The sequence below is a fragment of the Nothoprocta perdicaria genome, unplaced genomic scaffold, assembly GCF_003342845.1.
Source record: "Nothoprocta perdicaria isolate Ctin4 unplaced genomic scaffold, notPer1 scaffold_63, whole genome shotgun sequence".
NCBI classification, from domain to species: domain Eukaryota; kingdom Metazoa; phylum Chordata; class Aves; order Tinamiformes; family Tinamidae; genus Nothoprocta; species Nothoprocta perdicaria.
The window spans coordinates 3,561,713-3,578,385 of record NW_020455899.1 but is presented as its reverse complement, the minus strand read 5'-3'; the positions used below and the strand labels follow the sequence as shown (position 1 = coordinate 3,578,385).

General features: G+C 38.8%; 1 protein-coding gene across 2 annotated transcripts in view; it reads right to left on the bottom strand.

Moving 5' to 3' along the window:
* PIGG (phosphatidylinositol glycan anchor biosynthesis class G) overlaps positions 1 to 16,673 on the bottom strand; it is a 76,739-nt gene that overhangs the window by 39,610 nt on the left and 20,456 nt on the right. For both annotated transcript variants that reach the window (XM_026049938.1, XM_026049940.1), the window contains exons 9-10: positions 8,004 to 8,461; positions 2,116 to 2,307 (exon numbers count right to left, since the gene is read on the bottom strand). In XM_026049938.1, coding sequence (XP_025905723.1) covers positions 2,116 to 2,307; positions 8,004 to 8,461 — 650 coding nt within the window. The remainder of the gene's footprint in view (positions 1 to 2,115; positions 2,308 to 8,003; positions 8,462 to 16,673) is intronic.

Sequence of the window (16,673 nt, the reverse complement as noted above, 5' to 3'; positions counted from 1 at the left end):
ATTTAAGAGTAACGTAATAACTGTTACTGACATGTCAAAAGAATGGCAGTGCCATGTCTTTACTGACATGCCAAAAGAAGGGGTTAGAACCTGCTTTGCTAACCCTGCCCATGTTCCCAGAATGGTTTACACAGAGCATTTAAAGGATGCAACTCATTGGCAAGGAAGCGGGAGCATTAATATTAAACCCTCAGTTTGCTGTAAAGAGAACAATACATAACAATTAGGACTCTGCATACAAACATGCTAGATTGTGCTACTGTTGCATATAGAGTATCACCAAGTTTGACCTTTTTTTTGGATTAAGACTGTGTGGCTGGTTCTCCTGGCATGGTACAAAGCACACAGAAGCTGTGAGAGCAGCCCTGCTCCATCCATCACGGAGCTGCTTAGTGGATACGTCTGAACTGCAAGGAACACTCTGGGCAAATGGACAAACGCGTTGCTGGATGTGGGAGTTAAAAGGCAAGCGTAAGGAGCCCCAGCCCTGAGACATTTCTCACCTAAACAGCTGAATGGGACCTTTTTGGTATATATACATATCTGTATGTACAGAGCTTTTGCCCCTGTTTATGAATCTTGAGAATAACTTTTAAATAACCAAAAAATCAGACACATGCCAAGGTCTGGCACAACTATTTAGGCAAATATCCATATTCACTTTTACTTTAAGCTGAAGTAATATGAAATCCTTCTTGTTTTAATTACAATCAACATGCCAGCACATGATATAAATAGTATGAGAAGTTCTCAGTGAAGACTTTGCTCATTCTATATATTCAAGTATTCCATTTATTTCTTTAATTGCATTTTATTTTCAGCTCATTTGAGGTTTTTAATATTTTGTACCACTTAAAAATATTTTTCTTCTTAAAAGAAGGGACAAGGAACATTGCAAGGACAACATTCTTCCCCAAAGATTTTAATCAAACACAAAACAAAACTCATGGCCACATCCAGAAATCAGGTGTGTTTCCAGAAACACTTTCAAACATCCAGCCAAATCCTGGCCTTTATGTAAACATACCAGAGACTTTCACATCTAGCAGAATTAATGAACTATGCTAACTTAATCCTAAGCAAAGAACTAGACTTCTCAATATCTGAAGACATGGACTGGGCACATATATATCTAGATGTACAAACGTATAAAAGAAACAGACTAGCAAATGTGACCTCCAATTAGTTGTAAGTTGTTCTCCTGCGAGGTTTTCTCCCCCTCTAAACCCTTGTGAATCTTTGCCCATCTCATTTAAAAAGTCCCAAAAGAACTTCTTTCACCCATACCCATTTCAAAATGAGTGCTGGAGAAAATTATCCAGAAGACAACTCTTTCACAACCTCACTTCCATGATCCCTTTCTCCTCAAAAAATTTCCCAACAGATTCTGGTAGCTTTCCACAACTTGGAAAGCTTGGAAAAGGCCCTTGTAAAAAAAATGAGGCTGCAGAGTCAAACACTATTTAATACTGAAAAGTATCACAGCTTCTAAGAAAATGAGAGCTATTTAGATATATTCCAGAAGCAGCCATGAATAACATCTACTAGTTCCCTTACAGAGACTAGTTTTATAAGATATTTATCATCCTCATAAAAATCTATAGTCTATATCAGGCAGCTGAGCCTAGAACTCAGGAAGGATTTTATTACATCTGGAAAAGGCATACATTACAGAACAGTCAACTGCATAAGAAAAACACAGAAAAACACCCACATCCAGTTATTGTCTAAACATTTTTCAAAACTAGGGAACAGCTAAACGACCCTGGTAGGCTGTCTGCTAAATTCAGCAAGTCAATCTAAAACAGGAGGAGGTGGCGTACTTGAGTCTTCTTTGTAGCAAAAGCACAGAAAGACTATTAAATTTGCACAGATTAGTCAGCACTTGTCTGGTTTCTAATCTGACACAGAAGCAAGATGCTTCATGGGGCTCCACGGTGTGTACATACCACAAAAACTGACTACAGGCTGTTTTTAAAATAAAGACAGTCAAAATAAAGTTCTTTTGCTCATCGGAATCTGATTCCAACACAGACAATACCCACTCTCCAAAAAGATACCCAAAATGTTTATACTCTTCTAAAAATAGCTTTAAATATCCCTTGATTAACTTACTTTGAAATATCTTTGCTGTCATGTTGCCATGGAAATACGATGTTCCCAATGGCTGCCCGATAACTGTAGACTCCCAAGAGTCCAAGAGCCATAGCAATTTTTGAAACCAGAGAGCATTTTCTTTGAACCAGAATGAAGATCATAACCAGGGAGATTGCAGCCAAAAAGGAGAGTTCAGACTTATGTTCTGAGCTGAGGAGAAAACAAACAAACAAAAAAACCTTCAGACTACAATAATTACTGCAAAAGCATTCAACAGACCTTTAACTACAGCACCTTATTTCTGAATTAATCACTGCATTGACATCTGTTACCAACTTTCTAAGAGGTACAGTAAAATATTTTAGTATTCTTAGCAAAGAGGTTTTATTAATGAGGTTTTCTATTCAAGCATGCATGTTTAGAAGTGTAATTATCATGTCTCACCATATGCTAGGTGTTCTGTTTCGTTTAATTATATAAAAACTGAACTGCATATTGCATAATGGAAAAGGTTCTTATGCTTTTGAACTAACTTTTTTATTTTTATATTTAGAAACTTATTGCATTTTGCTTCTGCTACAGCATTTCATTTTCTAGCACTAGGCAGAAAAGATTTTATTACTGTGGAACTAGCATAATTACCTCCTTTTAAATAACTACACATGCATTCATTTTGTTTAATTCTAGACATGCAAAACACAACCTAGCCAAAATAATCAGAATTACAGTTAGGTAATTTGAAACATACACACACACATTAACAAATTATCATGATACTGCCCTCTTTGACAACCGCATTGCTCTGTACCAGATCAATGCAAGAGAAAAGCAAAGAACTTGCATCGTGGCCAGGAAGAGCAATTGGGTTCTCCCCAGCACCAAGCAGGCAAAGAGCATTCCAGCATCAATCAGTGCAATGAACTGCATTTCATTGAGCATAGTGCCATTAACTGGCATTAAATCTATCAGTGGTGATACCAATTAGTGCTGCAAAAGGCAAGAGGATTAGGTAAAGATCTGCGTGTCGCTGCTACCACAGCTAGCTGGGCAATTTCAGAAAATGCAGGGAAATTCATGACTTGATAACCTTTACTTACCAGTTGCAACGACTCCCAAAATACTCAGAACCACTGATTTTATTACATTTACCTAAAGATTTTAGGCCAGGAGAGCCATTTCCATATCTCCTCCATAGTTCAGAATGCCATGATGGAAGATCTTTAACTTCAGCAAACTGACAGCCCTGAACACAGCTCTATTTACCTCTCTCTCATATATGCTTTACTAAGAGTTTAACCATGTCAACCAACACGCTTGGAAAGTCACAGAGGAAAACACAAAGGACAAAGAAAATGCCCTACTCGTCCTCCCAACAGGAACCGGTCAGCTCCTCACATCATGCACCAATGCTCCCAGGGGATGCACTGCCCTCTGAAGGGAAGCAGCAAAAAATGAAAGAAAAACAAAAACTAGAACATAAGAAGAGATAAAACTCTGTGTCTTTATGTTTAAAACTCACTTTTTTTTTTTTAATCTACAGTAATGAGAGTAGAATTAGTGAGTGGACTGGTGCAGGAACCTGTGAGCTTCATCTATATGTTCTTACTCTTAACAACTGTCTATATTTCTATACTTTCAGTATCACAGAGAAGACAGAAGACTTTTGTTTCCACTTCTTTGACCTCATCCCATCATTGCAAATACAAGCAGAATGAAAGGAATTATATGTGTACCCGTGATTCACATTTTAAGAGAGTAAAGGCTGCTCACACATTCAGTTTCTGTCTACTAATGTACAACTGAATACACAGGATTCCCATAGTAAGCTACTTTTTCGGAGGTGGTTGCTAAATTTATGCTTTTAAGTACAGTATTGAGAGAAAATGCCATCATCTCACACCGTTGTTTCTCATCAGTTCTCCTCAAGCTGACGCAGTCACTGATATTTCCTCTTCTGCAGTGAACAACTTAGAGGCTCTGATACCTTCCCAGTGTCATTTCTGCTCTGCATTAAATGCCTAATGAAGGTAATTGAATCCTAGCTACGTAAGAAATAAAATCCTATTTTCAGGCAAATTTAGTGAGTGCATTTCCCCTTCTGTTTCATCTAATGTCTAGTTTTCTGTTCCACTTTCCCCTCACTTAAATCTTAATTTTCTTTCTGTGAAGGTATTGTTGTAGCAGGCTTCACAGAGTCCCTCTGCAGATGAGATCTTTTCCCTAATTTCAGCACTGTTCAATTCATCCCCAATAGCTAAATTCAACACGCTGTGGGTAAATTGATTTTCTGTGTTTTGTTTCTGGCATTCTTCCATGCAGAAACCAGCTCAACAACCTCTCTGTCTCAAACAAATGAACACCAGTTAGAACACCTTAAATCCTGTCCAGAGAAGCAAAATATTAGTCTGAACATGACCACATCTAAAGGTCAATATAAGAAAAAGAAACTTAAAAACCGGGATTATTGTTTATCAGTTTTATCCTAAATACAAAACAGAAGTCTGGTAAAGAAAAAAACTAAGCAGTATTAACTCAAATAACAGGGTACCCATGATCTCAGTAAGGTTCTTCTTATTTCTTTTTTCTATAAATTGTTCTATTAAAATATAGCTATGCAAATATCACGCATACTAAAAATAGAAACACAAACAACCTTAAAGAAGAGCACTGCATTCTGAGAAAGCAAGTCATTTATACAAGTGATTTATATATCACTTTTTAGATTATGCTACAAGGAAAAGAACACTTCAGGCTTGATTAAAAACCTCGGGTAACAGCCACCTCTCTGACCCTGCTCCCTGTAACAGTGTATTGGACATTAATGTCAGGAAGTTACAGGTGTGATTTGTGTGACAGCAGGCCATGAACTGGATGGACATGGCTCAGGCAGGTCCAGACAACACTAAAACAGGTGGAAAAAAAATACTGTACATATAGACTTCAAGCAGCCAGGGATGCATACAGTATCTCTGCTTAAATATATTTAAGAAAGGGAAGTGAGCACAAAGGGAAGGAGACATAGGAGGAGAGATGTGAGGATGCACAAACAGGAGACATGACATGACAGAGAAGGAGACATATGAGAAGAGATTCAAGAGGAGTCACAGAAAGCAGATACAAAGGGAAAGGCTGGAGGACACAGGGAAGGGGACAGATGGAGAGGTGTTCATGGAAGGAGGCACCTTTCAGAGGGAACTGCAGCTGCTGGGTACAGTCCCCGGGCCACAAACTGCGGCAGAAACACTGCCCAAGGAACTGTGACCCATGGACAGGCCAAGCTAGAGCAGGGAGATCCCTGAAGGGGCTGCACCTCATGGAGGACTTGCCCTGGAGCAGGGAACCTGCAGAAACAAGGAGCAGTGGGGGGAAAGAGCCACAAGTAAAGAGTGGCAGAAAGAAACCACCAACAACAACCTCCTGTGCTGCCTCCTTGAAGGTACTGAAAGAGACTGACTGCAATGTGGGATGACAACAAGGTAAGTGGAAAAGTGTTGGCCTGAACTTGGGCCTGAAGACAGGAAATATGTTTCCCCACGTGCTTGCTTAATTCTATCTTATTTCTTTTCCAAAACCCAAATCAGTAATTAAAAGGTAAAATAACAATAATTAAATGGAGTGAAATTTCCTGCATCAAGACTGTTCAGCCTGCAACAACTGGGGAAGCCTTAAAAATGTTAAAACCCCCGAAACACAGGAAACACCAGCATGTTCAACAAAAACGAATTAGAGAAAATCTACAAAACAAAAGGTGTGCAAAGATACCGTTGCTTGGTTGGCTGAGTTCTCCACCACAACATCAATGGAACATCCCCAATTACTGATCCGTTTACTCTTCTGCACTCTAGACTGTTCTGAATTTTCAGAAAGCCTCAAAATGTAGAAGTTTGAAACTCAGTACTTCTTCATTACCCCTACATGGGCAGGCAAAATCTGAGACTATAACTGTAGCCAAACTTCTATTTTGTTCTAGGCTCAAGAAAATATACCCAATATGAAAGCATAATTAGAAGTGGAAGGTGCAGAGCTGACCTGTTAGATTATGAAGTTTCTTGTTTCATATCTGCCTATTAGTATTTCAGCTTTACTGAAGCTTTAAAAGCAAAGTTTATAAAGGGGAAATACTAGTTGACCAATATGAAAGCTTTCCATGATGAGAAGATTGGTTGGGTGCATGAGAGAGAGCAGTAAATATTGTTTATCTTGCCTTTAACAAGGTTACAGTCTCTCAAAATAGAGAGGAAGGGGGCAACTTTTTTTTTTTTTTTTTTAATTTGAGTGGGAGAATTTTACCTGGGGGAGATTTACTTGAATGGATTTAGATTTACCCAAGTGGGTCGACTGAAAACTCCAGACAAGCAGGAGTGTTAATGCTGGAATTACAGTATTTCCATGCTTTTGTGAGAAAACAGGAAGACCTAGAAGCACTCACAGTAGCCACAGACTGTATGTCATCTATGCCATGCAAACACAATTTTTCAAAGGTTGGTAACATTTCCATGCGTCAGTAAATGTTCACAAGGAGACAACAGGCATAAATACACTCTTCTTGCAACTATTCAGCTGTCAGAATATTGAGTTTTTGTTCCACGGTATTGCAGCATTAGAATGCTTCAAGGAGAAGGTTGCAAAAACATATCCATTGAAGGCAAAAGAACATCCTCAAAACTGCAGAGCAGTTCTTTTAAAGGTGTTGCAAATTCACAGGCTGAAGACAACACTTGGCACAAAAAGTCACTGGGCAAAGAAGTGTTTGGAAGTTACCTGGTATATGTTTAAAAAAAGTCTTTCCAGTTGCACCAAATCACATGTAATTCCATTTGTAAAATAGAACTGTACAAGCACTGAGTTAGCTTTGAGTCTTTTCACACAGATTTAACTTCAGGAATATGACATGCTTTCCTGAACCCCTCACCTCATCTCAAGAGGTGAAAAGCATGACAAAAACTTTGGTATATGCCAACTACTAAAATGCCACAGATTTGCCCATATCTCACATCTTTCAGACTCACGCCTGTCACAGCAATTAGTATTTTAACTGTGAGGCTGCTAATAAATATCCAGTCTCATCTTAGTTCATTTCCTCATGTCACTATTAATGAATGATGGATGACATTTCATTTAAATGTTGTAAGATACACAGAAAAAAAATTCTTCTTCATACATAGCACAGCCTTCCCACCTGCAAAATCTGACTAGTTACAAGTTGTTGTTTCTCTACCCATCAGCTGAAATAGAGGAATAGAGTCTTCAGTTGAAATCCCAAGTACTTTTTAATCACTTACTGTATCTTTATGATACTAAAATGGAGTAGAAAGCCTTTCTCCAAATAAGAATCTTTCTCAATAGTATCTCTAGCTATAAGAAATTGCATGTCCTTTCTCAGGATAATAATAGTTGATCAGAGTACATTTGAAAAATTCTTTCATATTTCCATCCACACATTAATGCCTGTGATAAACAGGTAAGAATTCTAAGTGGAGCTTGTTCTCCTGCAACGTCATAGAGTTTGGAATTAGAAACAGAACTCTCCATTTTAAAATTAAGGGTTTAATTCTATTAGATGATTTACATGATTTTTAATTTCCCCGACCAGCTACTGCTAATTTACATACGGAAAATATTTACTTTTTGAGTCTGATAAACCTATCATGATTAATTAGAACGAATTAGGTAAGTCATGGTATGGGTCTAAGATGACAATCTATTGACACTACACAAGGAATTACTCCCACATAAAGGAGCTCTCAAAAACCCCTTGTACTGCTTCACTACTTACTGCCTTAGCAGGTTTATAGCACACTCTAGACTTTGTAAGGGCCATGCAGAAACATAGACTTCACAAAACAAAACACAAGCTATTTTTTCAATAAGAAAGTAACTATGAAAGCAATAAATCAGCCACCCACCTTGTCAACCAGTGTCCAAAGTCTGGCCGATGAGCCCATTGAACTCCTGTCTGATTGAGGGATCGAAGCAACCGACAACAAATAAGGATGATCCATGGACTTGCTAAGCTTATCCACTTATCGGATCCTTTTAGGAATTCATCTGTAGCAGTGACCTTTCCCAACTTGGAATCATCTGGTGCAGTTATATCAATATTCTTGCACTCATAGGTTTCCTTGACATTGTCAAAATTTTGTTTTAGAGTGATGCTATGCTGAGAGTCACCTTCCTTCAGAAGAAAATGATTTCTACAAAGCTCTTGACACAGTGCCAAACAAAGGGTATTGATAAGAAAATACCAGGTTTGATGCTCCTCTTCTATAAAGCTGCTTGCACCCAAACTCAGGACATGACCAACTGTTCCTGCCAGAATCAGTATGTCTACTTCTGACCAGCTGGAATTGGACACAACCGGATTCTGCAAACAAAAAGATATATCGGAATTCAAGGTGTATAAGATGCACCACTTAAAAAAGGATTTGAAGTAGCAACTTGCTCTAAGAAAATTAAATAACCAGTGAGATAAGTTATTTTCATCCTGAGAGTAGTTCCCTCCATTTTTTAAGAAAGGTTCATACCAAACTGTTTAGTTAGCATCACAATGTAATTATACTCTTTAAAACGCATTGAGTTTAAGCTAAGAAACTTCTCTACGAACAATCACAGCTCTAGAGAGCCAGTTTCTCTACCACCTTGGAAGAAACGGATTGAAACAAGCTCTTTCCTTGTTGCACATCAGTAGGAGTAAAAAATAGAAGTCTTTCAGAGATCAAAATCTGAGATACAAATAACAGGCAGTTTTCTAACAGCTTAAATATCTTCTGTCCTCAGCTCAGTAAAATAACAGAGCCCTCATTACTTAAATTAAGAGTCTCATGACACCTCTTATTGTTGCTAAGACCTATATGTATACATCATCATAAAACCTGCTACCAGTCTTATCCATTATTTACTTCAGATGCTACATCCATCTAAAACCACAACAGTCTCTGTCTGATGTCTCCATTAGTTCCATTTCTTCCTCACAGCAATTACATGGAGCGTATCAGTGCCTTCAATGGTCCAGCTAAAAAAGACAGTATGTGAAATGTGAAAGCATCTGGTTCAGTAAGGTTATCAGGTCATGGCCTCTTGAGTTCAAATATAGTAATAGATCAGAGTTGGAATTACTTAGAGTAAGTGAAGGGGAAAGAGATTAATGAAGCGCACAAGAGACACCAACCTGATAAGCAAGCGCCAAGGGAGATAATAAGGAAGATCAAAACTCTTCAGATACTAATTGATGGACCATTAAGAAACTACAGGCATAGGTCTGAGGACTTTGTAACTGATAAGGAGGGGGAAAACAACCAGAGTGAGTATTATGGATATTGGAGGGGGACTATGCAAAACCTCCTAAGGAATGTGAATGCTTAGGGGAAAAGTCAAAGGTGTGGAAATACGGATGGTGAGGATCATGGAAGGAGAAACAGAAGTGAGAAGGTTAAAAATGGCCACCCATGTGAAACCATATGTGGGTCTATAAACTTGTCTAACTAAGCCCTGTGCCCCATCCCCTCTTACTAAACCCCCTCTGCAAGAGCCACAAGGTCTAAATGGCAGTAACTGGGAATGGGACCAAGCCACAGGCTTGTAGACATCAGTGCCAGCAACAAGAGGCACCGGACCGAGTAACAACAGGTACCATCAGCTGGAGAGGGACCAGGGATCAGAGGGCTCCACTTCCCGGGGTCACACGAGCCACGTGCCAGCTAAAACTCTAGCGACTCCATCAAGCTGGAAGATCTGGACCAACTAGGTGACTGCTAGCACGAAGGTACCATCTGCTTGCACAGACCACAACACCCGAGATCCTTGAAGGAGAGGGAACCGTCTTCAATACAATTCATTTCTCCTCTTTGGAAGGCATAACAAAAGAATCTGTGTAAAGGTTGTTCTCTCAAAGCTGGTAGTTGTCAGCACCAATACAGAAGCAAATTATTTGGCACAACAGTAGGTTCATAAATGGAAGGAAGGGCTGCATTTGCAACAGGGAATATAAAACAATTTCAGTGTTAAGCAATCCAATGTCAAAAGTCCAGATTTCAAGCCTGCCTGTATGACAAAGTTTTGGTGAAAAGAGAAAAATAAACTTAATTCTATATTAACATCAAGAGGCTTATTCCAATAGCATTTATTGCTAAGCCATATTTCATATCACTTCAGTTAATCACTTCAGCAAATCTGTGCCTTGCAAATGATAATCCCATAAGCCTAGGCAATCTAAGAAATACTAAAAAACATTCATTTTTTTTCTAAATTTACAAGTACTTCCCTCTCATATGAACTGTGCCTCATTAAAAATCCTATTTTTTAATACTTTTTTATATTTTTTTTATTTTTTTTATATATATATATTTTTAGATTATTCAATTATAGTTTTCATGTCTGATTTTCAGGCATGGAGGTGCAGGTCCTACTATTGATACTTCCATGCTCTGTTTCTTCTAGTAGCCCGAAACCCCCATCCCCCAGGACCACCTTAGGTAACCGGTGTGACTGGGACCACCACCATAGCAGGCAAGTTCAGCACAGACCCTTGCACTGCGTTTTCTAAGAGCCAGGCTTGCAGCTGAAGCCTATCATTTGCCAAACAAAGGCAGCTTTAATATCTGCTGCATCAACATCATTCATCAGGCAACACAGAAGCTGATCTCCTTGCCCTGGGTCTTTATGTCTCCTGCCAGCCTGGGAATAGGAGTGCCAGTACATAAACAACAGAGAACATGCACCCTTGCCTATGAAAATAACACTTTATTTACTTTGAAATTGAACTTCCTATACTGTACCCTCCAGGTTCAAACCCAGTTATGTGTTTTCTGTAGGCATGATAGTAAAGCTATTTCTCACAATAACTAGTCAATAGTCTTATTTAATATTAGAGGAGTTTTACATGATTACTTTTCAGATGCAAATTATACTCCATTTTTCTTGCCTATAATCCCCCCAGAACTAAACTACCACTATCATTATTTTTACCAGCTTTGACACTCGAGCTTTGTGCATCATCTTGATTCACAAGAACAATAATTTTTGTAAAGCAGAATACCAGAGACCTCTTTTGCTATCCAGACAAGGTATCACCTTTCAGAGTCAAAAAAATATAGAATATCATTAAATAAAATTGTACAGGTGTGTTTTTTTTCCATTAAATGTAATCAACAATACCATACAGAGAAGAAAAAAAAATGTAATGTCAAACAGAAGAGGGGAGGTTTTTTTAAGTAACAACAACAACAAAAAACCCTACTTTTAGTGAATAAATAAAACTTCTGCAAAGCTATATTTGACAATATTTAATCTTTTAATTATTATTTTCAAAAAAGTACTAGTTCTTTTTTTTCCTATCAGAAATAAAAAAATAAAAGGTTGCAACTAGTAGTAAATACCGTACTAAGAAAACTACCAAACAATTAGCGTGAAGCTATGCACAAGAAGTTAAAATTTCTAAAGATCTGCCGGATTTCATAAAGGACTGCAAAACTATTTAAAGCTTGAAGTGTCATCAAAGGAAGGGATGGGTGCTGTTAGAAACATAGTAATCAGAACCTATAAATAACAGCCAGGAAGCAGATGCTAACGCTGCCTGCAGCATCATGGTCTTCAGAAAATTCATGAACGTGGTAATCAGCTTCTATATTCAGTCACAGTGGAAAAGCAGCCATACAAATGAGAAGCACTTCAGAGTAAACTCTCTGAAGACGTGAACGGAAACAATTAAAAAATAAATAAATAAAAAAGCTCTGAAGCCATTAGCAGGAGAGTTTATCTTAATAGCATTTTAAAATACCTGCATTTTTTATATAGCATAAGCTTAGAAGAGGCTTTTAGATTTTTTTAAATGACAAGACCCTGATTTGGGATCTACTCCTGACATCAGAAGAGTGGGTCCTCAGAGCTCCTTTATATACAGAAAATCTATGCAGAATTCACATAGAAAATCTATGCAGATTCACATTGCAGAGAAGCACATGTCGTGGTCACTTGGATCTGGGACATTTTAGGATAACATGCAAAAGTCACAGAGGAGACTCTTCATCAAGATCAAAACGTATCGGCTTCTCCTCAAAAGCCAAGGGATATAACTGGGAAAGAGGAAGGAAGATGGGACATGAGAGTGTGAGAACTATACTGCTTGTACTCCAGCTGTTGGTGGAAAATCTCTCATCCGCACTGCAGGCATTTCCAAACTATTCCTGAAATAAACACAGTTATTTCAGATAACTATACACAGTTATCTGAAAGCAATCACTATTTCTATATACTTCTGCAACAGCCTTGGGGCTGGTAAAGGTATAAATCAAGTTCAGATCGCTGCATTCACATTCATAAGGAGCTAAACCAGAAGCCTATTTCAGGCTTGCTCTGGAACAAGGACAGCAGCAGGGATGAGACATACATCCAGCAACCCAGCCATCCACAGAATATGAAGAAGCCTGGATGACAAAAATGGATTCCTACAGGTTTGGATATGAATGCATGTGTCCCTCATCCAGAATTATTATTGCCTACACTTCTCCAGACATACTGCAGCTTCCCACGTTTTCAGAAAGGCATCAGGTAGGAACACGAACACAGGCAGCCCTGGAATAGAGCATCTGGTGCTTCTTATTTATAACTGCCTGAGCTTCAGGAAGAAAAGGAAAAAAAGTCTTGAAGACATCGCTGAAAACCTCCTCATTCATGGATTATCAGCTAGAAGCAGCTGAGCTGTTAGTACGTCTTGAGCTGCCAGCTAAGTAAAACTCCAGAAAAAGATCAGGATGTACCAATTCCAGAGACTCCCCCAACTTTCCAGGCCAAATAGAGAACACTTGGTAACTGTTCCACTGCAGAAAAAAAGACAGATATTTTCAAATGTGACATGAAAATAACCATCTTCACTTTCAAGAAACACCAAGAAAACTGTGCTCTAGTCATAAGCACAAGGCAGACGGCTGGAGGAAAAGATATGAATCTGGATACAATAACCTGGGTATCATTTCTAATGAACTAGCCTGTCTATTTTCATATAACTTGTTTGCAAAGGCAGATGTATGGAGAATGCAGTGGTGAGAGAGAAAGACAGCTGAAATAGGAGGGGTAAATAAAGGTTTTCCCACACATATTCCTGTCCGCATTCCCCGGGCAGGCCAGACCAGGTGCAAACATGAGCGATGGATGATAGTTCAGCTCCGGAAGCCAAATTTCTGCTGTGATGTTCTCAGAATGACTAATTGCAGATGTGGAAAAGCAGAGATCCCAGCAATGCCTTTGTTTTTTTGCGTAATCCTCGAGGGAGTTACTCACCCCCTCGGGAAAACAGCAATGAATTCCGCTCACAAGGAAAGGCTTTCTATTGAACTCAGGTTTTGAAACTATGAGACATTTTGCAATTGCTGCTGCGAGCATTGACAGGGCAGCTGTACTAGCAATACACAAGACACCTGCAGGAAGTTATTCACATCAGCAGCTGTCTCTCACCAGCCTGGATGAAAATATGGGACTTGTGGGAAGAAAGCCACCAAGAACAGGCAGGAATGAAAGCCTAAAGGTCAGGACAAACTAGAAAAGGCAGAGTTTGTGCCCATCAAACAATACTTGGAAACTTCCTATTTTAAATTGGGTAATAGATGATAGTACCTGTCTAGATGCCAGCCTGTGTGCTAGTAGGAAAAGATCCACCATACCTGTGGCATGAAAGTGTCAAAAAAGTTAAAACCTGCACTGTGGCATGGCAGAGCAACATGATACCATCTCCACCAAGGTGATTCCACTGACTACTAGACCTACAAGTTCTGGTACAGCAAATTTAACACTTTGTGGACCATTCTGAACTGAAATCTGAGCAAACTACAGGGCCATGATGCAACAAATGCATTCCCTCATACAGCCCACAAGCGTCAGATGTGAATGTGCTTTCCATGTGGATGTGGATTCTACATAACAATACAAAAATCCTCACAGAGGCGATTGCCTATCTGGAACACAGGGTGAACGTTCTTTCTTGTCTCAGATCACATAGGTCAAAACAGAGCCCAGAATGAGAAGCTAAAAGAAATGCAAAGGAGTTTAAGGCACTGATGGAAGACACAGGGGCCTGAATCTCAGAGGGGCTCCAAATTCCCTGATGTATGAACACAGCCTGTGAAACTCCAAGAAATCTGGGTCAAACGTGACTCAAAGAAGCCCTCAAGGAGCTCTCCAAAACTTACTGGGTGAAGGAAGACACCAAAACGTAAGAGGGTGAAAGATTTACACAGATTTTTACATTCCTTGTTCTTTAGTCACCTTTTTGGTACTTACTAGACCTCATGTGCAGAGCATGAAGCTGAAGACCTTAGTGTTCTTTAACGTTAAAGACTAAAGGTAAGTGCCAAATAACACCTACCACAACCACAGAAGCTGCAGCTCTGCAGCTTCTGCAGAGCTCTACATGAAATCTAATTAGAGATTTCTTGGCACAAACAGGCTGAGTTACTTTGAGACTATGGTATGGGAAGCCAAAGCACTAATCTATTTCCATTCTCCTCAACTACATCTAAGTGGGAGCTCTGTTAAGTTTCATGCAAGCCATTTTTAGGTTTCCTAACATTAAATTTAGAAAGTAAAAAAATCTAAATGCTAAATTTTATTTGAAATTTAGGGGAAAAAAAGAGAAATTTTATCTTCCACAGTTTTGTTCAATATTGCACACCAAGTAAATGCTAAGTTTCTACAGAACACCTAGGATGATTATTATTTTAAAATCATTATTATTTTTGTGAAATACACAAAACTATATAAAATACAATACAATAGTTCAAAAATGACGCAGGTGAACTGAGATTGCTGAAAGTCTAACACACCCTTAGGGATTTGCCATAGTGAGAAACTGTAAAACTGGGTATTGATCTACTAATTATTTACATTACAATGATCTATTTACATTGCTTATTTTTACTTACTCCTCTCAAATGCCTTGAAAAAAATCCACAAATACGATCAGCTTTGGTAGCAACATTTTAACTAACAGGAAACAAAAGGCAATTTTGTCCCAAAAGCAAACTAGGACAAAGATGGTTTGGTTAGCATTTATACCAAAGATAAAACTTCTTTCCTTAACATCACAAAGCAGAAGGGATACTTGCTTTGTTACTCTAGTTTAGTCTTCATAAACAAGTAACAGACACATCTAGGCCTAATGTTTTTAATGAAAGAATGAAAAAAACATGTTTTATTTACAATTCTCTTTTCAAACAATTTTAATAGTAAAGGGAATACCCAGAAAAATCAGGAGAAAAATGGGGAGATAAAAAAGCTCTCTTCACAACTGAATGGCAGCATTTCAAAGATCACATGGAACAAAATGAGAAGCTATAATACTGTAACTTCAATAATAAACACATGCTGTCTTACTTAAAAGGATTTTCATTATACAGTTAAGCTCAGGAATGATAAAATATACTTATATAGGTCCAAATATTAAGCCCTACCGAGGAGTGGTGAGTTTTTTCAATTAAATTAAATACAGCTTTTATTAAATGGTCTGTAATTTTGCTTATTAGCTTGAAGAAACATGTCATCACATCATTAATATAATGTACTTGTCACATATTATTACATACTAAGAAAAGTTTATTAAAGCCTCAAATCCTATTCACACTAACCAAGGCTGACTAAGGACAGTACTGCCTAATAGGTGCATTAAAGTTCCTGAATTTCAGAGGCCTTTGAAAGATATGACTAAGCAGCACCAGAAAGAGCAGCAAGAAGCTGATTTTATGATGTGAATGACAGTTCTTGGCATATTAAGTTTCAATCTGAAAGAAGAATGTTACAAATTTTATTTTGCTTTGCATTTCCTGAATTCTGCTCAATAAAACAATACAACTCATGAAGTATTTTTAAGAAGAAAACACTCATACAGTCGAAATCACTTCTGAACATTTAAAAGACTCTGACAAACTCAGTTTCTTAACCCTTTTTCTCCAATAAGAAGAAAGGTGATTCTTTTTGTTCTCTCTTTTGTAGTTCAAAATGGTTTTAGAAACACCTTGAGTTTCTACCAAAGAGCATTGGCAAAGTTCCCTCTCACTCAGAGCATTAATGGCTTTGGCATTGACATTACCAGTGCATGCTGTTGTACAATATCACACATAGAATCATAGAATGCCCAAGGTTGGAAGGGACCTCAGAGGTCATCGAGTCCAACCCCCCTGCTCACGCAGGGTCACCTAGAGCACGGGGCACAGGGCTGCATCCAAGCGGGTTTTAAAGATCTCCAAAGAAGGAGACTCCACAACCTCTCTGGGCAGCCTGTTCCAGTGCTTTGTCACCCTCACAGTGAGAAATGCTTCCTTAAGTTCCTGTGGAACTTCCGATGCTTCAGTTTGAAGCCATTTCCTCTAGTCCTATCCCTGCCCACCACTGAAAAGAGGCCGCCCCCCTCCTCCTCACTGCCTCCCTTGAGGTATTTATACACGCTGATCAGGTCCCCCCTCAGCCTCCTCTTCTCCAGGCTGAACAGACCCAGCTCTCTCAGCCTTTGCTCACAGGGCAGATGTTCCAGGCCCCTGATCATCCTGGTAGCCCTGCCTGGACTCTCTCCAGCAGCTCCACATCCCTCTTGT